General features: G+C 51.0%; 2 protein-coding genes and 1 long non-coding RNA gene across 9 annotated transcripts in view; 1 reads left to right on the top strand and 2 right to left on the bottom strand.

The window, feature by feature from the left end:
- LSS (lanosterol synthase) overlaps positions 1-7,334 on the bottom strand; it is a 42,455-nt gene extending 35,121 nt beyond the window's left edge. For 4 of the 5 annotated variants that reach the window (XM_049709654.1, XM_004264631.3, XM_033418516.2 and 1 more), the window contains exons 1-6: positions 7,188-7,334; positions 6,554-6,722; positions 5,676-5,814; positions 3,519-3,627; positions 2,283-2,404; positions 798-894 (exon numbers count right to left, since the gene is read on the bottom strand). In XM_049709654.1, the coding sequence (XP_049565611.1) occupies positions 798-894; positions 2,283-2,404; positions 3,519-3,627; positions 5,676-5,814; positions 6,554-6,722; positions 7,188-7,201 (650 nt within the window). In that variant the 5' untranslated portion in view covers positions 7,202-7,334. Of the gene's footprint in view, positions 1-797; positions 895-2,282; positions 2,405-3,518; positions 3,628-5,675; positions 5,815-6,553; positions 6,723-7,075; positions 7,094-7,187 lie in introns of those variants that run through there. The other variant, XM_049709655.1, reaches the window with a different exon arrangement.
- Positions 7,335-7,491: 157 nt separating this feature from the next.
- LOC125964513 (uncharacterized) lies at positions 7,492-11,449 on the top strand. Its single transcript, XR_007477568.1, has 2 exons — positions 7,492-8,318; positions 8,486-11,449. It is a non-coding gene; the product is annotated as an uncharacterized LOC125964513 (long non-coding RNA).
- Positions 11,450-14,148: 2,699 nt separating this feature from the next.
- Positions 14,149-25,267, bottom strand: part of MCM3AP (minichromosome maintenance complex component 3 associated protein) — a 43,654-nt gene continuing 32,535 nt past the window's right edge. For 2 of the 3 annotated variants that reach the window (XM_033418528.2, XM_004264633.4), the window contains 8 exons: positions 22,606-22,864; positions 22,290-22,387; positions 21,077-21,467; positions 19,708-19,965; positions 19,101-19,230; positions 17,136-17,342; positions 15,714-15,864; positions 14,149-14,433 (listed from right to left, as the gene is read on the bottom strand). In XM_033418528.2, coding sequence (XP_033274419.1) covers positions 14,275-14,433; positions 15,714-15,864; positions 17,136-17,342; positions 19,101-19,230; positions 19,708-19,965; positions 21,077-21,467; positions 22,290-22,387; positions 22,606-22,864 — 1,653 coding nt within the window. In that variant the 3' untranslated portion in view covers positions 14,149-14,274. Of the gene's footprint in view, positions 14,434-15,713; positions 15,865-17,135; positions 17,343-19,100; positions 19,231-19,707; positions 20,083-21,076; positions 21,468-22,289; positions 22,388-22,605; positions 22,865-25,267 lie in introns of those variants that run through there. The other variant, XM_033418529.2, reaches the window with a different exon arrangement.

Consider the following 25,267-nt stretch of genomic DNA (forward strand, 5'->3'; position numbering starts at 1 on the left):
ACAAAATGTTTAAAATCTCTGGCTTATAAGTATCACACAATATGGAATTAATGTTGATTTTGCTGAGTTTTTAAGCACTATTGTAGTTCTGTTAGAAGAAAATTCTTATCTTTAAAAAACACACTGAGGGCTTCCCTGGTGGCGCAGTGGTTGAGAGTCCGCCTGCCAATGCAGGGGACACGGGTTCGTGCCCTGGTCCGGGAAGATCCCACATGCCACAGAGCGGCTGGGCCCGTGAGCCGTGGCCTCTGAGCCTGCATGTCTGGAGCCTGTGCTCCACAACGGGAGAGGCCACAACAGTGAGAGGCCCGCGTACAAAAAAAAAAAAACACACACACTGAAGAGTTCGCAGGGGAAACAGAATGTCTGGGATCAACTTTAACATTCACCAACAAAAAAGACAAGGGGGACAGTCAGCATGGCACACCCAACACTGGGCTGGGGAGGCCTGCATGGGCTATCACCTGCTTTCCTTTATTTCTATAGATGCTCAAAATGTCCACAACAAGACAGTCACAGGCATCTATGCAACAAAGGCAGCACGTCACGCCCCACACCAGAGGTTCTGTAACCAGCGAGGCGGGACCCCACCCACCTGCCACATGGCCCAACGCCCCTGCACCTCCCTCCCTCCTATCGTCTGTAGGACTCAGCCAAGCAGGGGCTCTGCCAGGAGCCTAACGCCACCCAACTCCACTGAACGGACAGCCCCTCATCCGACTAACAGGCAGCAAGTGACCCAGGGTGGCATCTCTCTACTCGCGAAGAGAGTGGTGACCGTAGATGGGGAAGCGTACCACATTTCTGGGAACAGAGTGTTGAGGCCTTCCCAGCTGTACACGTTTAGGACAGCCAACCAGAACTTCCCCCAGGAGGGGATGAACACAGCACCACCTGTGGGGAGAGAACAGGCCCCATCACCTGCCTCTGACTATGAACACGAGACCCTCAGGAATCGGGTCCCCTTCAAAAGGCGGGCCTGCTAAGGATCCTCTCCCTGTGGTAAGACGCAGGCTGCAGAACCACTCGGGACCACCCAACACCAGGGCTGCTGGGTGGGACCGACGTCTTCCCCAGAACAAGCCTATCTGGCCCCTGCCCCCAGGAAGTAGAAGCTGGGAAGGTGAGAGGCCCAGGCGCACACGGCAGCCCCTGTCCACACGGGCCTGGAGGTGATGAGGGAGTTGACTGTGCACGCTCAGCCTTCTCCCTCCTGAGTCCACCTGGCTGTCCTGCGCAGCACTGTACCCACGCAGCAGACGGATGTGGACTGTGGCTGTGGGGATGCTTGTGGCCCCGTGTTGGAGCCACCCCCAGCAGCACTGGTCCCAAGCACAGAAAAACCATCCTGGACACGATTCACAAGGAGGTCTCACCCCAAACCCAGGTGTGCAGAAGGCAAAGAACCCACAAAGCTACTAGGGAAGCATGGCCTGAAGACATTCCTTCCCAGACAAGGAACCAGAAATCAGCCTTGGGACCTCACACTAGTGAGCCCAGAAGCTGACGATGGATTCGTTACAAGAGCAACACACGTGTGAAGAATGCAGGCTCGTGAGAAAGTGCAGCAGGAGGCGTAACCCAACGTGGCAGGTCAGGAAGTGACATGCAAGGTGCCAGGCGAAGCGTGAGAAGGAACCCCCGAGGCAGCGGGGCTGGCTGGAAGGTGGGACATCCCAGGCAGACGAAGCGGCACATGCGGAGCCCTGAAGCAGGAAGGGGCTTCGAGGTGCTGATGGGAAGCCCCTGTGTGCGAGCACAGAGCAGGGGGGGCGAGCAGACTGAGGAATGTCCGTGAGGGGAGGGCAGGCGGGTGAGACGCTCCGGGCTCTGCAGAGGAGCAGTGAACGTTCTCGAGGCAGCAGGAGAAGAAGGGCATCCCCAGGCCGAGGGGAGGGAGTCACCCCAGGAGCCCTATAGGACACACAGGAGAGCGAGGGCGGAGGGTGCAGGCAGAGCCCCACCAGCTCCCACCACTCTCGTGCGGCCAGGCTGCCCCCGGGAAGGAGAACTCCCACAAGCAACGCACGAGCACGTTGTTCGTGAGTCCTTTTGCCCATTTGCGAAACAAACAGAATTATATGGCGACCTTTATTTGTGTTTTAAAAATTTACTGGCAAGGTTAGACAGCTTCCTCCTGTTCTGCTTTGACACCTTCCTGGCTCACGTGTTTTGCTGTATGTGAAGTGCAGGTGCACCTTTCTATTTCCCATTTTCGAGCACTCATTATGCTGAGGTAACGTGAACTATTTATTACGTAGCACGTGCTATGCAGGGTGTACCTTTCTTGTGAAGAATATTCCGGGCTCGCACCAGGTCAGGATCGTCAGGCCCCACACCCAGAATTCTCAAAGACACATAGTTGAGCGCAGTCCCAAACACCGTGGACTTATCCTCAATATGCCTACAGAAGCAGGAGACAGGTGAGAAAATGACGTCTTCCATTACTCGTAAGAAATTAAGCAACGCTTCCGTTAAATTTCCCCAGCAAATCAAGAATGACGTAACAACACGAGAAGCATCCAGAAGAGCCACTCTCCAGGAGGAGCTCCTGCACCTCCATGACACCTGAGCAGTTCCAAAACTGCCCTCAAGACTTTCCTGGTGGTCCCGCGGCTAAGACTCCGTTCTCCCAATGCAGGGGGCGCAAGTTCGATCCCTAGTGGGGGAACTAAGATCCCGCATGCTGCAGAGCACAGCAAAACTTCCCTCCAGGACCTGCCCGGCCCTGTCCGTTACCTCCCATGGCTGAATCAACATGAGCCCAGGCAGTGGCCCATCAGCAGAGCCTACATCACTACGGCCCACGGAGCAAGCTCCAGAGGCAGCATGCCAGGGCAGGCGAAGGCACTGCTGAGACCTCAAGTCTGTCCCAGGACCCAGACGGCAAAGAGCTGGGATCTGAAGCTCGAGATGCCCACGACCCCATCCAGGAGGCAAGCAGAGCTGAGCTGTCCTCCTAGGATTCTGTAAGGAAGGCTGGTGGTGTGGAGTTCGCCAGCCCAGGAGGGGCCAACGTCCTGGTTGCAGGACAAGAAGCACCAGGGCCCCACAGCCAGGTGGGCAGGCAGTCGACCACCTTGGGACAGGGCCCTGCTCCCAGAGCGAGCGACACCACAGAAAGGCAGGCTGAAACATGGGGAGAACTGCCCGGCCTGCCTCTCCCTGCTGCCATCCCAGGGTCAAGGACAATTTTCTTCTGCCTTAGTGATGACAGCAAATGGTCTTCACTGTGCTATATGGGTCTCAGGAGTCTCTCAATCAGTCATGAAACTCACTGCAACGCGAGCTGCAAAACCGAGGCCCGGAAAGTGAACAGGCCCATTCTGAGAGCCCCAGGGAAACCCGGACCCAGCCTGCATGTAGCCTCCAGCCCATTTCCCTTCTGACAGGCTCTCCCTGCCCACCCGGGGCCAGAGCTACAGTCACCCCACCCTTGACAGGTGCATCTCCCACATAAGAACAGGGGTGCACGCGCATGCGTACACACGCAGCGACGCAGGGTTGGGCAGACTCACAGGCCCCAGCCGCCATCAGGAAGCTGCACCGACCGCAGGTACCGTGTAATCTCTTCTCTGTATCCAGCCGGCAGAGGAATGTGCGCCACGTAGCACGTGATCAGGAGGCCTGTGCGGCAGAAAACATACTCCTCAGCAGGCACTCAGCACTGCTAAGCCCAGGCCCCATTCCTCCTGAGAACCCCAGGTAACAGGCAGCTGTCCGCTAGCGTCTCCTTCCTGTGGAAACAAGCCTGGGAAGGCTATTATCCCCGGCCCCATCAGGGACTTTAGAACTGGGGCCCCAGACGCAGCAGCAACAGCACACGTGACACATATCACATGGGGCGTGCAGAGCCCACCCAGCCACTCCCAAGGTCCCACACTACTGACGTGTCTACGGGAAAGAAACACTAAACAGGTCATCCCTGGATGGGGTAGTTTACTCGCTTACATTTACATTTTCCTGTTTTATTAATTTTAATAGCACACATCACTTTGCAAGATGGACAACAATAAATGTTACCCACAAAGAACCTTCTGTTCCCAGCCTAGCCCTCCTGAGCATGGTGTTCACAGGCTACCCCCCGCCCCTCCACCCTACCCCTGGCCTAGGCTCCATCAGCCATGTGCCCACGGCACCGAGCACGCGGGGTCTCAGGCAGGCCCCAGCAACAACGTGTCATGGAATGGATGCCCAACCACGGCCAGAGGCATGAGAAGCCCCAGTAGACATACCCACACAGGCACACTCTGGAAAGGCAGATAGATATGGAGACAGCACAGAGGTTCACAGAAATAAGCCCATCTCCTTTCATAACAGGTATGATGCTGTCAAGACAGGGAAACACACAAGCAGGAAGCAGAGCAGGTCTTCCCCATTTTACAGGCGAAGAAACTGAGGCACAGCCCCTAAGTGGTGGGGCTGGGGCTGGAGCCCAGGAGGTCCAACCCCAGAGTCAGTGATCACCACAGTGATGCTCAATGCCACACGGGCCACACAGAGTCATGACCTCCATGAGCATTTGCCAAATTAAAGCAGAAAAAGACAGGTCAAACTTCAGCCAGCCATGGAAGAACCCTGAGACAGCACCCCCAAACAGGCCAGTGTCCACCTGAGAAAGATGGTCTGTCCAGAGTCCAGAGGGAGAGAGGAAAGCCCCAACCTACGGCCTGCAGAGGGCAGGTGGGGCAGCAGGCTGAGCCCAGAGCTACAGCAGCAGGCACAAACCAATGCAGTGTCCCCATGACCAATCACCCACTGAGCGCCTGGTGCCAGGCACATGGGACCAAACCCAATTCCCATCATCCCCACATCACAGATGAGTCAGCCAAGGCATGGTGAAGTCCCGTCACCTTGCCCAGGGTCAGAGCAAGCCCGTGCAGTCACTGCTTCCCCATGAAGATCCTTGGGAAAAGTCTCAACAGGCTCCAGGTCAGACCAAGGGAAGGAAGCCCAAAGACTTGCCCCCAAGGATCAGGCCCCTGGGTCCCTAGTCAGGAAGATACAAAGCTGTACAGTCCAGGAGGCAGCAGGGCTTGGAGTCAAAGCAGAGATGGGAGCTTGATGGACTCCCAGTGCTACTGCCACTAAAGGAAAAGGTCCTTCTGCATAAATGCAGGGAATTTTCCGGATTACAAAGCTGAGCATTTCTTCAGAGAAACATTCCCAGGATGCAAAACAGACTTGTCTAGCCAAACCAGTTCAGTACCCAAGGGCTCCAAGTGCAGTCCTCCTACAACTCACCAACCTGCACCTACAGGTCCCAGCTGAGCTCTCCTGGCCAGCACTTCAGCTGAGTTCACACACACAAGCTGCCTACACAGGACTTAAAAGATTCCTGCCCACCTCTGCACCTTGGCATAGGCTAGGCCCTCCACTGATGCCCCTGCTCTGCACTGGGACTCAAGAGCCTCCCCTGGCCCCCAAAGCACCCCCTGCTTCCTTTTTCAGAACGCTAGCTAGCTGGGCCTTCGCTCCCATCCCCTGGCAACGACAGCAGGACAACTCAGGCACAGGGCAACCTCCCCAGCTCTTTTCTATGTGAGCTCCCAGTTTTTCACCTGTTCACGCATTCACACCTCAGACGTTCACCAAAGGCCTGAACCAGATCAAGCCAAGACGCCAAGGATGCCCCAGGGTGGCCCCGCCCACAGGCCACAACAGCACCTTCCTACCTGGCAGGAGGAAGAGCGGGCCACCGTAATCACCCGCCCAGTGGCCATCCTCAGCCTGCAGTGCAGCGTAGAACGTCATCCCATTGAGAGCCCCCTCACGGGCTGTGTGGGCTTTCGGCAAGTCCTTAAAGTAACTCCTCTGCAAAGAAGAAAAAGGAGTGGAGGGCTAAGTGGTCTGCAGCTAGGCCAGAGGAGGCCTTGGCACTTAGAGACCAAGTCAAAGTGACAAACCTGAATTGCTTTGAAAGTTTCAGCTGTTTCAAGAAAAGGCCTAAAACTCTGATGATGGTATTGCCAATCTTAGCAAATGAATGGTTCCACATTCTCATGGTTCTGTGTTCCAGTCACACATTTGCAAATTTCTTCACAACTTCTCCAAGACATCTTGAATAAAGCAGGTGCCCAAGTGTGTGGGGCGGGGCACTGATGCCCACCCAGACCTGGAACTCAGGCCTCCCTCGGGCAGGGGCCATGGGATGGCACAGTGACAGGGAGACCCCATTTCTATGTCATACTCTCTAACTAACTGAATTTCTCTTATGAAATTCACTAGATCAGAAACTTCTTTTTCTGAACAAAAACGAAGTTAGAGCAGTTTCTTACACACAGCTTAGTGATAAAGGGATTGAAGCAAAGGGGCCCATTCACTTCATGCTCTAGCTTAACCTCGATTAACTCCGGTAGGAAACAGCTTTGGCGACACGAGACACAGGTGCACAGTACACATCCCTTCTGTTTTACCAGAGAAAAAAATGCCCTTCACATCTAGCTGCTTAAGGCTCCCTACCGGCTCCTGGTGCCCACTGCCAAGAAGGGAGGCAGGTGGGTGTCGGGTGGCGTCCCAGACACTGCACGTGGCGAGCAGAATCAACACTTACGGTGTCCAAGCCCAGTAAGTGAGCTTCCAGGCCAGACTGCCCTCGGCCAGGGTCTTCTTCTCCTTGGAAGTATGTCCACGTCTGCCTCCCCCTCTCATTGCTGAGACGCCAGCGGCTGAGGTCGGTGGCGGGCTCTGTCTTATAGGGTCCCCCTCTTCGGCGCAGACACCTGGAAGCGATCGTGCTCAAGTGACCTGCTCGCCAGGTCAGAGGCCAGAGGCGCAACGAACTTCCCGTTTCACCCCAACGACCTGCGAGCAGACCACTGTTTCCCTCACCTTGCAAAATAAAAACCCTCTTGGCGCGCTTCTGCACCTAAACACCGCGCCATCATTTCTCCAGGAGAGGAGACACAGGCCACAGGGACCGCCGCCCACGTCCGGGTCCCCACCCCGACCCCCAGCCCCACCCGGCTCTCCTCGGCCCGGCCCCAGAAGGTCCCCGGGCGACACCGCCGGAGGAGAGCGTGCCCCTCACCGCCCCTCGCCGCCCCCAGGGCCGGTGCCGCAGGTCTCCACTGACCGCGGGCGGGGCCGGACGGCGCAGCAGCCTCGCTGGAAGCCCCCGACCCAGTGAGACCCCTCCGCTGCGCCCCCGACCGCGCCCTCCCTTCTCGAGGGGCGCGGGGACTCACGTGCCCTCCGTCATGACCGCCGCGCGCTCCCGGTTCCCCTCAGCCTGCGCCCCGCAACCGGACCAGCCACAACCTGGCGACCGGAGAACGCGATGGGAAGATGCCCGCGCAGCCAATCAGAGAGCGGTGAGGGTGGGTCCGGGGCGTGGCCGGCTAGCTCAGTGGTGGAGCGCGAAGGTCTGAGCGGTGGGGGCGGTCCCGGAGAACATTGAACGAAGCGGGATCGTGGGGGCGGGGCGCTGAGTGGGAGGGACTGGGTGGTAGGCGGGGCTTGGTGAGTGGGCGAGGCCGGGAGGGACGCGACTGCCAGTCACGGCTGCCGCCGGAGTCTGTCAGCCTCGGAGCGACTTGTGGGGCGAAGCGCCAGGACGAGGCCACCAGGGGGCGCCTGAGACTGAATGACACTTGGGGAGGGTCCCACCCGAGGCCGGAAGGCAGGAGGTCTGGGGAGCGGCTAGTGCCCTTGAGGAAGGGCCAGAGGCCGGAGGCTGTAGGTGAGTGAGTGAGGGGAGACATGGCCGCGAGGTCCCGCGGAGGGCGCGACGCGCGGGGGAAAGGCTTCCGGGGGGAGAAGGGGCGCTGGCGGGCACCTGAGAGGAACTGACAGGAGAGAGCTGATGGGAGGGCAACTGACAGGAGGGGAGATGACACCAGAGAGGAGCCGGCAGGAGAGGGGCTGACGGGAGAGGGGAGCCGGCAGGAGAGGGCAGGAGAGGGGCTGGCAGGGCAGGGCAGTGCATCTTCAGGCAGGCCGAAGGCTCTGCCGTGGGGCTTTCGAGGTAGCGGTGCCAAGCACCTCCTGGCCCTGGGAGGGAGCCACGCTGGGAGAGCTTGTGCCACTCAGAGAGAGCCCTGAAGTTTCGCGGTCCCGGCGAAGTAAATGTGGAAGGCCTGGACTGCAAAGGAAGCGAGAGGAAGATGGAGAATGTGCTGAAAGGACTGGGGGTAGGTGGGGTGAGGATAAAGTGACCGCAGGGTGTGCAGCAGGAGCCGGGGGCTCCGCGGAGTTGGAGGAAACTGTGCGGACACTGAGGTCCCAAAGGCGGCTCTGCAGGAGCTCACGGACAGCCCCACCATTTCTTCGTCTTCCGCACAGAAGCCCTGACATCAGGTCACAGCTTCCCCAGTTAGGTGAGTGTTTCTGGGCCCGTCCCTTGAGTCCTATCCCCGTGCCATGAACCCCAGCAAGCCAGGGGGCAAGGGGGGATTTGCAAATGAAAGCACACATACACCTTCCCCTAGTGGAATATCAGGCTGTTAGATGGTCAGTAAAGGACACTTGCCTCTCCCTATCCCAGTTCAGAAACCAATGAAGAAGACGCAGCAATAAGAGGTTTGGATATCACAATACCAGCCTTGCTACAGAGAAGAAACTAGTTTGGAAGACACGGCTTAGATGGACGATCAAGACGGCTAGCTACTTCCACCTCTAAATCAGACACATAGACCTCCCAGCCTCTGGCCCAGGGGGACAACTGCAGCTTCCACAGAGCTGTCCCACCAAGCACCATGCAGCCAGGTGCCAACAAGCAGATGGATGCCTGTCAGCCTACTGACCCCAGAAAGTGTACCCAGAGGAGGCTGAGCACGGTCAACCCTGTCTGTTCTCCTAAATTCACCAATTCACACTTCCCTGGGAGAGGGAAAAAGGCTGGAAGTTTTTCTCCAGGGACGTCCCTCCACTGTGGAAACACGAAGCATGGGAATAAGGGCTCCAGCCTACATGGACATCTCAAACTCTGACTCTGGTCAAGCTAAGGGAGGAAATAGGTTTCGCTTGGAGCAGCATTTGAGTTTTGATATTTTACTGGACTGGACTTTTTATGAGCAAAACAATAATCCTCTTTTTAAAATTTCTAAGATAGGGGGGCTTCCCTGGTGGCGCAGTGGTTAAGAATCCACCTGCCAATGCAAGGGACACGGGTGCGAGCCCTGGCCCGGGAAGATCCCACATGCCGCGGAGCAACTAAGCCCGTGCGCCACGACTTCTGAGCTTGTGCTCTAGAGCCCGCGAGCCACAACTACTGAGCCCACGTGCCACAACTACTGAAGCCTGTCGCCTAGAGCCCATGCTCCGCAACAAGAGAAGCCACGACAATGAGAAGCCCGAGCACCGCAACGAAGAGTAGCCCCCGCTCAATACAACTAGAGAAAGCCCATGTGCAGCAACGAAGACCCAACACAGCCAAAAATAAAGAAAGAAATAAATTTATAAAAAAAAATTTCTAAGATAGGAAAAACCTATAAAATCTATCTGAGAATCACAGATAAGAATTTCTAGGGAGAGTCATGAGAAAAAATAATGCTTCTCTCCACTTGCACCCTACCAATTCCTGCTTGTCCAATAAACAGGACACGGAAGACTCTGAGGTTTTTGGCATGGACAACTGGGCATATGATAGTGTCATTTCTAAAGTAGAGAAGAAGGTTTGGGGAAAACTTTCAACTTAGATTAGGAACATGTTAAGACAGAGATGCCCATTAGACATTCAAGTGGATAGGCTGAGTAGACAGGCTGGTATTCGGGAGAGAAGACAGAACTAGAGAGAGAAACTTGGGAGTCGCCTGTTTTCAGGTGATGTTTGAAAACATAAGGTTGGATGAAATCAGCTAGGGCGTGAGTGTTCCAAAGAGAAGAATTTCCAGGATCAGTCCTAGGGCACCAACCATTTCCAACCTAGAGGAGGAGGAGTGGCCAGAGAGAGGAGAAAAACTAGAGGAATGTGGAGTCAGGGAAGCCAGGTGAAGACATGGTGATCTGTGCGGAGATTTTAAAGGGATTGTAAAATGAGGTCTGAGAATTGGTGACTAGGTGTGGCAAGACAATTTACTGGTGACTGACAAGAGCAATCTCAGGAGATGTGAGACGAAAAGCCCAGCAGTAGTTAAAAAGGCGGGGGGGGGTGGGATTTCCAATTAAACATGTCAGACTGAGCACAGGTATTGACTTCCGTTTCCCACCTAAACCCTACTTACATAAAGTAATAAAAGAGACAAAAATGCATAGTAGTGAAAGAATGGGAGAGGAAGCACCAGTAAACGAGGGAGGTCAACAAAATTGGAGAGGCCAGGAATGCAAGGAGGAGTACTCACTGCCTTAGCAAGCCAGAGGAAGCTGCAACCCACTGTCGGGGTGAAGCCACTGAGGAAAAAGACCATTCTTGCCCGTGAGCCCCAGGAAGGTGTGGAAGTTAGAACTGGTGTAAAGTTTGAACAAGAAGCAATCTGACAATAGACCCCTTCCCCTACCTGGACAGAAGCCTGCAGCAGTGGAGTCAGAGCAGGTGTGAACTCAGGCACAAGACATAGCTGAGGACCACTGAAAGCAGGGTGTTGAGTGAAAGTCTCCACTGTTGTGGCAGTTCCACTTCTCCCACTCAGCCGTATAGCTCCGGGCAATAGGAGGATTTCTCTGGAGCAAATGGCCCTCCCCCCAAAGACCTCCAAACATTGGCCCCTGGGACCCAGTGGAAAAACAGAGAAGCCTATCAGCTGGCAGACTGTATCTGTTGGCACAGAGCTTCCAGCAAGCTCCTCAGAGCCCGATCATCAACATGAGCCAAACATTTGAGGAAAACCTCTACCACGAAAGGCAACGAAAAAGGAAATTTTTTTTTTTTTTTTTTTTTTTTTGGCTGCGTTGGGTCTTCGTTGCTGCGCGCAGGCTTTCTCTAGTTGGGGTGAGTGGGGGCTACTCTTCATTGTGGTGCGGGGGCTTCTCATTGCGGTGGCTTCTCTTGTTGCAGAGCACGGGCTCTAGGCGCGTGGGCTTCAGTAATTGCGGCACGTGGACTCAGTAGTTGTGGCACATGGGCTTAGTTGCTCCGAGGCATGTGGGATCTTCCCAGACCAGGGACCGAACCTGTGTCCCCTGCATTGGCAGGCGGATTCTTAACTACTGCACCACCAGGGAAGTCCCGAAAAAGGAAATTTTGAGAAATGGAGATGATTGAAAGTCGTAGAAGAGGACTTTGATGAAAACATGTCCTCACAGAGATAGATGGTTCTTGTTTCATGAGTGCAACATCCTGACATACTCTTTCCCTCCCTGACTTATTTTTTTCTGTGCTTATCACCAGTTAGCATACCAAATGTTTTGCGTAATTATCTTGTTTATTGTCTGTCTCCCCCACTAAAATATAAGCTCTGTGAGGGCTGAAATTTGTTTCATTTGTTGCTATATCCCCAGCACCTGGAATAATGCCTGGCATATGGTAAACATTCCAAAAGTATATACTGAATAAATGAATGAATTAATAGGAGTCGTCTCTAATAAGAAACATTAAGAAAAAGACTCTCAGAAATTAAAAATATGGCAGCAGTTTAAAATTTTTTAAACTTTTTTAATTGAAGTATAGTTGATGTGCAATTTTATATGTTACAGGTGTACAATATAGTGATTCACAATATGGTAGCAGTTTTAAAATCACTAGAACAGGGAGATAGAGAAATTTTAGAATAGTAGAATAAAAAGATAAAGATATACAAAAATTGAAAAGAAAATTGGAGCATCGATACAGGTGGTCAAACATCTGAGTATTAGGAGTTCCAAAGGGAAACCGTGGAGGAGAAAATTGTATTAAATAATTTCCAAAAATTCCCAGAATTGGGGAAAGTTTTCTGGATTGAAAAAGCATGGGAGAATATTTTCTAAAGATGCCTGCAAAATCTCCCATCTCACATGCTCTTTTACAATGTGGTCTTACCACTCATCCCCACTGAGAAATAGGACCTATGTCCCGTCCCTTTAATCTATAACCAGATGCTTGTAACCAATACAATGAAGTGGAAGTGATCCTGCACAGATTCCAAAGCTGGGCTTGCATTTCGCTCACTGGGGCACTTGCACTTGGAGCCCTGAGATGCCATGTGAGAAGTCCTATCTGAGGCCACCTTGCTGTGAGGAAGCCAAGCCACGTGATGAGGTCACATATAGCTACTCAGGTCGAAAGCCCCAGCTGAGCCCCTAGCCAACAGTGCAACATCACCTGCCCGCTATGTAAGTGAGCTGTCTCAGACATCCAGCCACAGTCAAGACTTCAGATAACCACAGTCCCAATACCTGCATTCAATACCTGACTGCAACTGCATGAGAGATCCCAAGAGAAAGCTGCCCAGCCTGTCCTTCCCAAATTTAAGCTATGGTTGGGGTAGTTTGTTACATAGCAAAAACTACTGGAAAAAAGCACTACAACATGCCAAGCACAATAAATTCGGCAGGGAATAGGGGAGGCAAACCAATACGTCAAGCAAGTTGTTGAGAAATTTGAGACCACCAGGGATGGAGATGATCTTAAAAGAAACTCCCAGTAACAAAAAACAAACAAAAACGCAGAGGAATAATTTCCAATGTAAAATTCTACTTCCATTCAAATGATGAATCTAACATAAGGGTAGAAATAAAGATCTTTTAGATATGCAAGCTCGGAAGGCTCTAAAAGATGAGCTCCATCAAAATGAGAAAGCAGACCACGGAAGAGGAAGGTATACGACTCAGAATCCAGGGGACGTCCAAGGTGGCACAGACGGGGGATTTCCCAGCAGTTCATTTCCAGAAGAAAATGGAGCTAGCATATTACCTGAGGCACCTGAGTGTTGGGAGGAGCTTCACACTTAGCGAGGAGAGGTTTGGGTGAAGTAGTGCTAGGAACACAGAAAACCAAGCAAATGAAAAAGCAAGACAGTTGACTCCAGGTGCAACGGAAAGTTGTCCCTAAAGGAAATGTAATCATAAACCAATACAGGGCTCGGCAGCAAACGGTATTAATATGGTCATACTGAACTCTGAATGCGGATTTCAGCTAACATCTTAAATCGTTTTGGGAGACTAGTGGGAGAGGAAATGTAGTATGCATGTGTGGGTGATACACGTTGCAGAGAGGATAGTATGAGAGCTAACTCGTTTTCTATTGTAGGAAATCAACAGATGTCTAAAATTGAGATTAAGAAATAGCATTACTTAAGTTTTTACTGATAAACATGAAGTTAATCACTGAAGAAATCCCTAAGAGTTGATGAGTGTTTGTTCTGGCGGATGCAGGGTTTGGCTGGTAGATGTGGTGGTGGTAGGATGAGCAAGTTCTGTTCCTAGTGCTTCTTTTTTCTCAATGAAATAAGAAGCAGGTCATCATCTAGGAATGTTGTAGATTTGAAGAGAATAAGAAGATATGAAATAGTTCCCTCAGAGACTCTAGGGGATGTGGGATATAGTAGGGAGATGCTGAGTGCCAATTTAAGACTGACGGTCATACTCAGCATCAAGTCTGTTAATACCTCTTTCTGTATATGGCTCAAATGTATCCCTTCTCTCCACACCAACTGCTAGCAGACTCAGGATTATACCCTTCTTCTTTCACCTGGACAGCTGCAGCATCCTCCTTTCGAGATCCATTGCTTGTCTTACTGTTGTTCCCCATATGCAGTTTTTGAAACAAAATGTGACCAAATCACTTCTTGCCTAATATCTCCAATAGCTGATTCCCATAGCACTCACAGTAAAGCAGCAAGGGTCTCGGCGGTCTGGCTTGGCAGTACTACCAAACTGGCACCTCCAGGTTTTCATCACATCCTCCTGGGTATACCACTGCACTCCTCTCCAAGAATTCTGCTCTGTCCTCTGCCCAATCCCCTTGTCTCCCCCTGCTTCCAATGCAGGCACATGCCCCATGCCTCAGAGAGCTATGTACATATACAGTTGGCTCAGTACATCTGTTGGCTCTCTGAGGTGTGAGCTGGGCAGGCCGGGTGGGCAGGGTCCCTGCACCTTATTCATCCCTGCACTGATTTGGCACATCAGGGACTGCAACTGTTGCTAAGACAATGAATGACCACCGTTACACACTGAAATGTAAGAGCATGTGTTGGTGGACAACAGTCAGAAGAGATCATGAAAACAGGTATGAGTCAAAGACATTACACAGGAGAAAACAACCTTTCATTCTGAAAACTGAGGAAGACCTCATTGGACATTCCAGTGGTTTATTTTTGCATGATTAATAATCACATTCCAACATGCATCAAGCATCTGAGAATAACATTATTTTCAGTTAAAAGAACATCTTCTAGACCCTCTCTCAGGTCCAGCAGCTCAAATGTCCACCATGTCCAGTAGTGCAGAGAGATGGAGCTCAGAGGCAACGTCCTCTTCCCTTGAACTCCGGATCAGCCTTTCTAGGCGCTTCAGCCGTTCGGTCACAGACGTGCCTGTTGCCTCTGACATCTGCAGTTGCTCCCCTGTCCTGTCATTCTATTTGAACAAAAAAAGAAACCAAAAATAGCTTTGGGATACCCACGAGCCAAAATATATTTTCTTTAAAGGCACTGGATCTGACTCGCGTTAGAAACCTCTTCTGGGGCCTGCTAGGCTCAACAAACCCCTCTCTTGGCATCTATCACACATCCTTCCAGCCCCTTCCAGCATATACACGGACAGCTGCCATCATCTGCCATGGAATGTTTCCTCTTCTGATTCTTTATTTATATTTTAAATTTTCCTTTTCTGGCCGTGCCGCATGGCATGTGGGATCTTAGTTCCCCTACCAGGGATTAAACCCAAACCCCCTGCACTGGAAGCGCACAGTCTTAACCACTGGACTACTGGGGAAGTCCCTCCACTTCTGATTCTACCATGAACAACTTCTAGTCGTTTTTATAAGAAATCGTTGTCAAGAGCTATGAACTATGCCATCATATGTATTGTAATTGCTGAACCAGACTCTCATCTTTGGATGTTTAGTTTCCACTTTCATGTACTATAATTAATGCTACAGTGAACAAAAATACATTCACTTTTGTCATCAGTAATTTCTTTAAGGCAGAATTGTTAAGTCAAAGCGTACAAATATTTTTAAGGTATCTGCCAAACTAATAATTGGAAATAGTATGTCATCTTAATTTGTTTTTCTCCGCAATTGAAGGGCTTCCTAAAAGCCAATCCAGGAGCATACATTTTGCCTGTCCAGCATTATACATATAAACTCTGCTTTTGTTTCTTTTATCACTGAAGGAAGAATGGTGAAGTAGAAAGACCTTGAGCTTCGGAGCCAGCTGGGTCTGGCTTTAAAAAGCAGCTTTGCCACTGACCAGCTGAACACTCTTGGGTGAGGCCCGTGACTTCTGTGAGCATACCCTCCTCATTCATTAATTTTCCTCACGGAAAATTAATACCAGAAGGGAGGTCCAGGTGATGCCAAAGCTTGGACAGTATGTGCTCCATAAACCGAACCACTGTTGTCACCTTTGTTATTCTCCTCCAAACTTTACTGCATGTCAGCATAACATGGTTATGGGTTTTGTTCAGTTCTTAAGCATGTTTCAATTCCATTCTTCATTCATTTCATAAGCAGAAACTCGGAATTAGTTGGGCCACTATAATACTGACAGATTAAGTTTAAGAAAAGATCTAATTTAAGCTAATAATTTATTGGTCATCATGACCTCATACGATGACTCGAGACATTACTTTTTTCCCAGTCATTCTCTCAGTTGTTAAGTCTAATATAAATGCCAAATGTACTCTCTTCTCACCTGAAGGCTAGTAGTTGTAGATGTTTTCATCACAGGTTCGATAGTCTGAGGCAGAGACACCAGAGTCTGAGGAAGGTAGAGTGGAAGGGAAGTTGAATCCGTACATGCTCCCGAGTCCTCTGACAACCACTGCTGAAGTTGATCTTCAAACCTGAAACATTTGAGCATTAGGAAGCAAAAATTTAACTGTCACTCACTTTTCTCCTATATATGCTTTAAATTTTTTAAAGCTCTGCTTTTTACTAAGGGTGGAACTAAGTTATGACATCAACTAAGAAGCAAAAAAGCACTGTTTAAAAAAATTTAGTATCTTCTCTTTAACTTATAAAACTGATTTATATTTAATGAAAAAGGTGGCATTTATCCAAAACAACTGCTTTTTAACACTACTTGTACTTCTCTCACTTGGTTTATCTTCTCTGGCTTATTTTGCTATGATGTGTCTATAATTAATTTGGATCTCTTTGGATTATCCAAAATGTATGGATTGCTGCTTTAGTTTAAAATTAACCCAAAATAACATCGCACTGATACCTAACATACTCCAGAGCTGTCCACTCCATGTACTTGTTTTTTAAAGAAACATAATCTGGTCCAAACTGCTTAAATGATACAGACCTAGGAAAATCTACTTTTAGAAATCATGACACATTCATTCACTCTCCCAACACATATTTATCAAGCCTCCCCCAAATGCTAGGCATCATTCTGGGTACCAGCAACACAGCACTGAGACAGAACAGACAAGGCCCAGCTGGAGGCAGCTGACACTCTAGTGAGGTGAGACAGACAAAGGAGACGTCCGAAGACGAGAAAGACAAGGCAGAGACATGGAGACAGGGAGGACTGGTGAGATGGGTAAGGAGGTCCTCACTGAGGAGATGTGAGCAGAGGCCAGAAGTGAGCACAAGGTGGGCCAAGGGGAGGGGCTGACCTTGCCTACTGGCTGGACACGGAGGCTGCTGGAGAGGACAGGGCAGGGGGAGGCATGAGGACGACAGTGGAAACTCCCTTCTTGCCGTCTCTTCTTTCTCAGTAAAACCATGAACACGGGTGGTGGGAGAGGCAGAGGGAAGCCCTGCTCCATCCAGCTCCTGCATAGCCGCAGTGTGGGAATGCCCCAACGCCCAGGCTGGCCAGACGGGCAGAGCGTGCCAGCCACGTGCCACAGAGGCTTATTTAGCCAGCTACACTCACTCCCCACTAGGAGACTCGGGACTTTCAGTGATAAACAATCAACGAAACCGATTTCAAATAATAAAAGTCGAAGGCACACTATCGAGGGCACTGCCTGTCCTCAAAGAGCTTATCCTTCACACGTCTGACCTGCCTTCTTTTTTAAACAGTCTCGTCCCTGGGATCCTTGCTAACCCAGCATGAAGCGGCCTAAAGGACAAAACGAACCCCGGAAAGGGGCTTCACCTCTTGCTCTCCTCTTTCTCCAGCAGCAGGCTGCTGGACAGACACTGGGCCAGGAGCTCCTGGGCAGAGGCTCTGTGCGTCAGGTCGTCGGTGCCGGGAATCCGCCCCTCTCGGCCGCGCTTCACACCTCTCTTCCCTTTGCGGTGCCCGTGAAGTAACGGAGTGCGAAGCTTGTTTGCAGAAGGATGAAAAGATCTTATCCCCAAACTGTAAGTACACGTTTTGAAATGCTTACGGTCAGGAAAGAGAGGGAGAAAGGGCTCCTCTGGCATCAGGTAGAGTGCGGTGCTTTGGGGCCGGGCACAGGCGCAGAGGAAGGGCAGCCTCTGCCTTGCAGCAGCTTCCCCTCTCCTGGGCAGCAAGGCTCCCGAAGCGTCTCTACTCTGAGTTTTGCTTCCCATTGCAGGGTCATCAGCAGTCTCTGTTTTTCCCTAATACTGGCAAGGTTCTTATTTTTCATGTAGCTCCTAAATCCATCTGGATTTTTTTTTTTTTTGGCTGTGATGCGAGGCCTGTGGGATTCTAGTTCCCCGACTAGGGATTGAACCCAGGCCCTGGGCAGTGAAAGTGCTGAGTCCTAACCACTGGACCGCCAGGGAATTCCCCTGGAAGTAATGTTTACAGCAGCGGGAGATGAGGGTCTAATGCTTTTTCTAAACAGAGGCCAAAGTCTGTCCTCTCTGCACTAATTTCCCACATTTGGCGTGGTACTTTTATCACATATGGTTCTGTTCTTGCACTTTCTATTCTGACCCATTTGTCTACTGTAACTTTATTATATGTTTTGAGATCAGGCTGAGCAGACCTTCCTTGTTATTCTTATCCAAAATTTTCTCAGCAATTGCTACACATTTTCTCATCCTGATGAATTCTAGAATTAACTTGTCAAGACCAGGCGGAAACATCCTTTTGGGCTTTTGATTAGAAATGCCCTGAGAACTGACATCTTTATAGCATTGCATCCTCCAGTCAGCAAAGCCTAGCCTGCCCCTCATTTATTCAAGGTTTTCTTTGCACCTTCAGGGCTCTGAGAATCCCCTTCACAGGGGTTTGGTGCCTCTCCTGGTCAGTTTGTGTCCATATGTTCTAGATTTGTTGCTGCTGTGAATGAGAATTTCTGTACACTGTAGGTTGATCTGTCTGGTCACCTTGCTGAATGCTGAACAGTTCTAAGGGTGTGACTGTCGATGATCCTGAACTGACAGTTTTACTGTCTGGAAATAATTGGTCCTCCTCTCTTGATATTTATGCCCTAAACTGGGCAGGGTCTCCAGGACAACAGTGGACAGCAGTGATGTCAGGGCAGCTCAAGGCTGGTTCTCACTTCAGTGTTTCTGATGTTTTACCGAGAAGCATGGGGTTTGTTAGTAGTTTTATGGCAGACAGCCCTATCAAGCTAAAGAACTGCTCTACCCAAGTTTCGTAGGAAATTTTATCAGGAATGGGTATAAATTGTTTTCTTGGAGAGGGAGAAGGAATGGGTATAAATTTTAAGGAAAACTTTTCAACACCTAGTGAAATAACCGCTTATTTTTCTGTTATGGCAGCAAATTACACAAATAGTTGTGTACTACTGTTAATATTGTATAGCATGGTATAAAGCGAGCCTGTGAGTTTTTTATGTACTGCAAAACTGCATGTGCTAACACCTTACTTAGTATTTTTGAACCAGGTTTGTAAGTGAGATCAGACAACAGCTTTCTTTTGTCTGCACTCTCCTGGTTATGTTACGACTTCAGGGTCAGGTTTGTCCAATAAATGAAATGCGATGCTTGTTTCCCTCTGCTCTACAACAGTTTCTACTACATGGGAATGATCTGTTCCTCTAGCACCTGTCGGAATCTCCCCACAATGGGCTGGATTTCATGCATAGGATGTGAATTTCTGCTGTATACTCTGTTAGAGAATACAGTTCACTCTCTTGGTTGTGGGATGACAGAAACGCACACTGAACACAGATCTCACCGGCTCTGACTCAACTGTAGCTCCTTCTGCGTCTGCATTCTGGCTTGTTCCCACGACAAAGGAACGTCGTAGTTTTTCAAATGGTTTTTAAAAAAATACACACATATCTGACCATCTTTAGTCAGTGCCTCTGAGAAAACGATACAAAAATAAGAAGAGAAAAGAATATCAAAAGAGCAACAGGTGACCACTTGATGTCTGCTTAAATTCACTGACTTAAGGACTAGCCCTTCCGATTAAAGTCACACAATTATGTGACTCCCATGCTTGAGCTACATATGCTCCAAGTTTCCATGGGTCATTCACGGTCCAGAGAGGCTCACGTCCAGACCTGCATGGCCAGTGTGACTACTCAGAGAAGTCTCTCTAAAGCCAGCCTTGGGAGCCCATTTCAGGGAGATGAATGCAGGCTCTCCTGGAACCTTCTCAGCTCTTCCCAATGTTTATAAGTCACCTGGAGATCACTGGCTTGGAGAGGTAGCCCTAAGCAGAGGAAAGGCGGGGACCCGCAGGAAGGAAACAACCATCAAGTAAACATCTTCCTTTGCTGAAACTGGACCAGGAAAGTCTCCTGAGGAGCCGGCCCATGGCACCAAGCACTAACTACCTGATGTGACGGGAAGCCTGGGGGGTGTCCAGTCCCTCAGCCTGTGGTTGATGCACAAGGCGATGATGTCATCCCACGGGATCTCAGCAACTGAGGGCCGCGCCCCCCGGCCTGGGGAGGGGCTCCCGCTCTTCCACCTGCAGTGCGTGCCGCGGAGCAGGCTCTCCACCTGGGACTGCAGGACAGGCTGCGTCTGGAGAGAGCTGGGGATCTGGGAGGCGTACTGGACAACCATGGAGCACACGGGGAGCCAGGGAGCTGGAGAGAAAGCGCCACAGGAGTCACAGACCGTGGTGCAAATCTACATGCCATGTTCTTCACTCTGTATTTTCCTAGGAAAAGGCAACTCTGTAGCCGAGAAGTCTGCCTTCAACTCTGAATACAACAGAACCACAGCTGTTAAGAAAAGAACATCTCCCTCCCCACATCCAGGTAAGGGATGCAGCCACCCAGGTCAAACTTCACAACAAAGGGTCCATCCTAGAGGCTCTGACTGCACAGGCCTGCAGGTGCATGCAGGAATCCGTATCTGACCAAGCACTCAGGGACGTCTGGTCCCAGAGGCACGGGCTTCTCTTGGGGAGCCCCGACCTAGCTCACGGCAGAGGATTTGCGCAGTGCAGTTTATTCCCCATTGGGTTCCTTCAGTAGCAAATGTCTGTTAGACCTACTGGAGAGTGCACCTCAAAATTTAGAATGAAGCCTGAGGCCTCTGTTCCAATGGTCTAAAGGAGAATGGCCCTGCTAAGGCCATGTGCTGCGCCACGTGAGCACAAACAGCCTTGTTCCCTCCTAACAGCATCAGCAAGGGAAGGGGCAGCCTCCTCACAGCACAGGGACCCATAAAGTCCGCGTGAGAACAGCCAAAAAGCCTCACTCGGGCACAGCCGGAGCCACAGAACGAGCTTCTTTGACAAAGAAAGAACACTGGTGTTAAAGCAGCACTGAGTGCCGTGGCCCCAGCAGAGCCAGCAGCGTGGGGACAGGACTGTGCAGTCCCCATGCCTTTGGCTCCCAAATGCCATGGCACAGGCAGGATGGGACCTGCTGTTAACTGAGGAGTCCCAGGCCTTGGGTGCAGCACTCTTCCTGACACCTTCCTCCCGAGACTAAACAGATACCCACAGACCGCTCAGATGGTGGTGAAGGGCCAACAGGGCTCACTCCACAGAACCCCAGCTCGTCCTGACTCCTGAATCCAAAGGCAAGTGCGGACGGGTGCAGCATGGGGCCGGGGTGCCCGGTGGAGAAGGGCCACCTCACACTGGTGCCCAACACCGGCCAGGGAGTCTCTACAGCAAGAAGGAGGCGGGGAACTCGGCCGCAGCACACTGCTTCCCAGCCAGTACCCCTCAGCACGAGCACGCACCTCCCGGGGGCGGAAGGTCCATCTGTGGGAGCTGGAAGCCAAGGATAGCCTGCCTCAGCCAGGCCAGGTGCTCCGGGGTGTTCCAGTGAAGGTGAGGAAGCAGCCGGCTGCCCCCTGCCTCGGCAAACTCAGTGACAGGCCAGGACAGGTCACAGAGCTGCTCGGAGGACACTACAGAGGCCAGGAAGCTCAGCACGCTGTTGAACAGTTCGATGACGGCACTTGGCTCCTGCGGGGCCAGGCCGCCTAGCCTCCGCTCTCTTCTGTCGTGGAAAAACCGGCCGCTAAACTCCCGGCTAACCCCGTCTTCCACGTACTGAATGAGGGTCTGGCAACAAAGGTCAAGGGCACAGGGGCAGTGCGAGACCAGCCACTGCACAGCCTGCGAAACCTGAGAAGCAAAGACAGTGGGGAGAGATCTGGTTCAACAATTCACGCTGCTTTTCAGGAAGAGATTCCTGAAGGCGCCCCTCCCACAGCTGCCACAGCAGGTGCCACCGGAGCAGCAGCCTCTCAGCCACACCAGGAAGGGGAGCAGAAGCTTCCACTGCAGTTGAGTTTGGTCTCCCAGGGCCCTGGAGACCCACACAGCAGGGACCCCGAGAAGGGCTCCCGTGCCCCTCGCCCCCGAGGAGCGTGGCCTGAAGGACCGCCCCGGAAGGGCTGAAGGCCCAGGGGAAACCAGCCCTACACATCCTCTTCACCTCACACAGAAAAGGAAGCCACGTCTTCCCGTTCTTAGAAGGACTCACAGCTTCACTACGTGCCTGGATGCTTTCACATCCTGTAGTTATCTTTCCTCCTGTACTTATTACTTTTAATTCCTGGCACTTCTTTGCCTAAATGTAATTATCAGCACAGACTTCCTTTTTTTAAGGAAACTTCTGATAACATTATTTCTTCATATTCCAAGGACAACCACTTACAAAAATAATTATACATCTGACCGTCAGATACAAGACATGAATTGTCATATTTTAAATCCATAACAACAAAACCTCTAAAAAAATTTACACAATTTAATTTATTGCCAATAGCAGGACTGTGGGCAAATTTTATCTTTTATTTTGATTTCTGCTTATATTTTTAGAAAGTTTCCTGTCAAAACATAAAATTAAAGATGCAAGCAGTAACATACACTAAATTCAAGATAGAGTGAAAGGGAAAAAACTGAAAATATCTTGTCGGACCTTTAAAAATGATAAAACCTTACCTTAGTCGTGCCTTGTAAATCACTAATGGCATCAGGGATCTCAATAACGGTATAATCTGAAATCAGCTTAGCTGAAACCAAATCCTGGAGCATCAGACCTTTAAGACAAACAGACGTAGGTCACCTGTCTCCTGGTAGAGGTCTGCAGGCCAGCAAAGGCATCTCACTGCTCTGACCCTGCCCAGCCCTGCCCCCAGTCACTGCAGTAGCTGCTGTCACATGACTCCGGACACCACACTGCCAGCACTTTCTCATACCTCCGGCTCTACCCACTTATTTAACATGCCAGCTCATAAATGGAACTGCCTTCACACACCAGCTTCCACTTCCTTCTCCACGGCGTCCCCTCCCGGGCTGGACACAAGAACCACCAGCGGAAGCGCAGGCTGGAAGGGCTTGGCCTGCAGGAGCTGCTTGATCTGCAGCAACGCCGACAGCCAGTACACGTCCTCCTCCGCCATGTCCTCGCTCTTCACTTTGGGGGGAAGCAGCAGCATAAGCCCGCTGGCTCCCAGGAGCTCCTTCTGTGTCTCCGCAGCGTCGAGGGCACAGTCGCTAAGAGCACCGTGGGCCACCTGGAACGGCACCCAGGCCATCAAGATGGGTGCACCAGGGGACAAATCAACAGTGAGCTTCGGTCCCAGAGTGAGCAGAGCCAGATGCTCACCTCACGCCGTGAGGCCGAGAATTAGTACGGAAATTAGTCATAGGTAATGCAGCCTCTGGCTAGACTTGTGTTGGAGCAATTTAATCTTAACAGTTACCTCAAACAGGCTTGTAAAAAACGAGTAAGCCGGGACTTCCCCAGTGGCTTCCCTGGTGGTTAAGAATCTGCCTGCCAGTGCAGGGGACACGGGTTGGATTGCTGGTCCAGGAAGATCCCACATGCCGTGGAGCAACTAAGCCCGTGCACCACAACTACTGAGCCTGTGGTCTAGAGCCCATAAGCCACAACTACTGAGCCCACGTGCCATAACTACTGAAGCCCACGCACCTAGAGCCTGTGCTCCGCAACAAGGGAAGCCACCGCAATGAGAAGCCTGCACACTACAATGAAGAGTAGCCCCCGCTCGCTGCAAATAGAGAAAGACTGTGTGCAGCAACAAAGACCCCATGCAGCCAAAAATTTTAAAAAATTAAAAAAAAAAAAAAGAAAGAAACCCAAAGGAAACAGATACCGCATGGCACATAGAAAACTTATGCAAAAATCCTCATTTCCTCTGAGGATGCCTCTGGAAACAGTCATAAGATGATATGAAAAAGTCAAATAAGAACAAGAAAAAGGAAATCAATAATATATATATTATTAAAAACTCAATAGAACATTTGGAATACAAAGTCAAGGAAATCTCCCAGAAAACAGTATTAAAAAACAAGAGAAAATGGGATAGAAAGGATTAAGAGGCTCAGACGCTTAACTGATGAGGCCAACATCAGTCTAATAGGAGTTCAAGAAAGAAGAGAATCAATGAGAAGGAAAGTGGATGTCATCAAGATGCAAAAACGTCAGTCTCCAGCCCACAAGGACCCACCAGGCCCAAACGATGAAACGATGAGGGAAGGAAGTCAGCACCAGGGCCCCAGGGACAGAGTGCAGGCTTCCAAAGAGAAACAAAGTGGACCACAGGGAAAGGAACAGAACAGTTTCAGACATCTCAACAGCAAAGCTGGACGGCAGGTGACAGTGGAGCAAACTAGAAGGAAAATAACTTTCAATCCATAATTCTACAAACCTAGCTAAACTATGAAGCAAATGTGAGAGTAAATACATTTTCAGACAGGCAAGAATGCCAAAAATTCTCCTCCCACGCATTCTTCCTTTGGAGGAAAGTGGAAAACGTGCTCCATCCAACAAGAGACTAAACCAAGAAAACATCGTGCTGCTGCCGCCAACGGCAGCACCGCTAAGTGCTTGACGTGTCGGGCTGCGCTCTGTATGTATAACTCACTTGGTCCCCAAGGGTCCCTGTGAACGGTGGCGCCGCGGAGCAGCTGTGTGGCCCCAGGCTATGTGTTTTGGCTCCTCCCTCCCTGGCAAAACCGCATCATGAGTAAGAGCACTGACCCACAGGCGGCGCCCGGCCACGAGGGCCAGGGCTAGGGGTGGAAGAGCGGGACCGAGCTCTCGGTCTGGAGGGCCTGGCAGAAGCCACAGCGTGGGACACGTTATCCGCCTCAAGGGGAGCAGGAGGGTGGCACCTTCTCAGAGGGAGGGACAAGGTGAAGTGACAGAACACTTAGGAAACTCTATTGAGACACGCACAGCCCATGTGCCGGCACATCTGGGTGATATTAACGAAAGATGAAGATAAAACTACTTAAGTAAGATAATGAGACAACTACTACTTGCAAAAAATAAACAAATGTCGTCACAGAACACTTGCTGGTTCTGGGGCAAATAGCTGTCACACGGCACGCGCGCGCATACACAACACACGCACCCACATGGCCCCACTTGCTGAGATAATATAAAGTAATGATGTAGCCACCTGGAAGATGGGGAGGCTGAGAGGAACTGGGGTATTAAGAGTTCACGCCTCCCACAGTGGGGTGTGCAGCCCCAGGATGGCCCCCACGATGCCACCTCCTCGTGCTGATGTCCGTGCACCGTCACCTGCCCTGAGTGTGAGCTGGGCCCAGTGACATGCTTCTAACGGTATCAGACAAACGTAATGGGGTGCCACCTCTAAGATTAGGCTACAAAGAGATTACGCCAGCTTGCTCAGCTGATGGCAGCCAGCTGATGCCCTGTTGTGAGCTGCCTCATAGAAGCCCACGTGGCGTGGCCTGCAGGGAAGTGAATCCTGCCAACAACCACGAGCGTGAGCTTTCCGAGGAGACCAGAGCCCTGGCCTACATCTTGACTTACAGCTGGTGAAGAATCCTGAGCCAGAGGGCCCATCTAAGCCCCACCTGGACTTCTGCCCCACAGAAACTGTGAGTAACAAACGTTTGTTATTTAAAGCTGCCACATTTGG

The sequence above is a fragment of the Orcinus orca genome, chromosome 5, assembly GCF_937001465.1.
Source record: "Orcinus orca chromosome 5, mOrcOrc1.1, whole genome shotgun sequence".
Classification (NCBI taxonomy): domain Eukaryota; kingdom Metazoa; phylum Chordata; class Mammalia; order Artiodactyla; family Delphinidae; genus Orcinus; species Orcinus orca.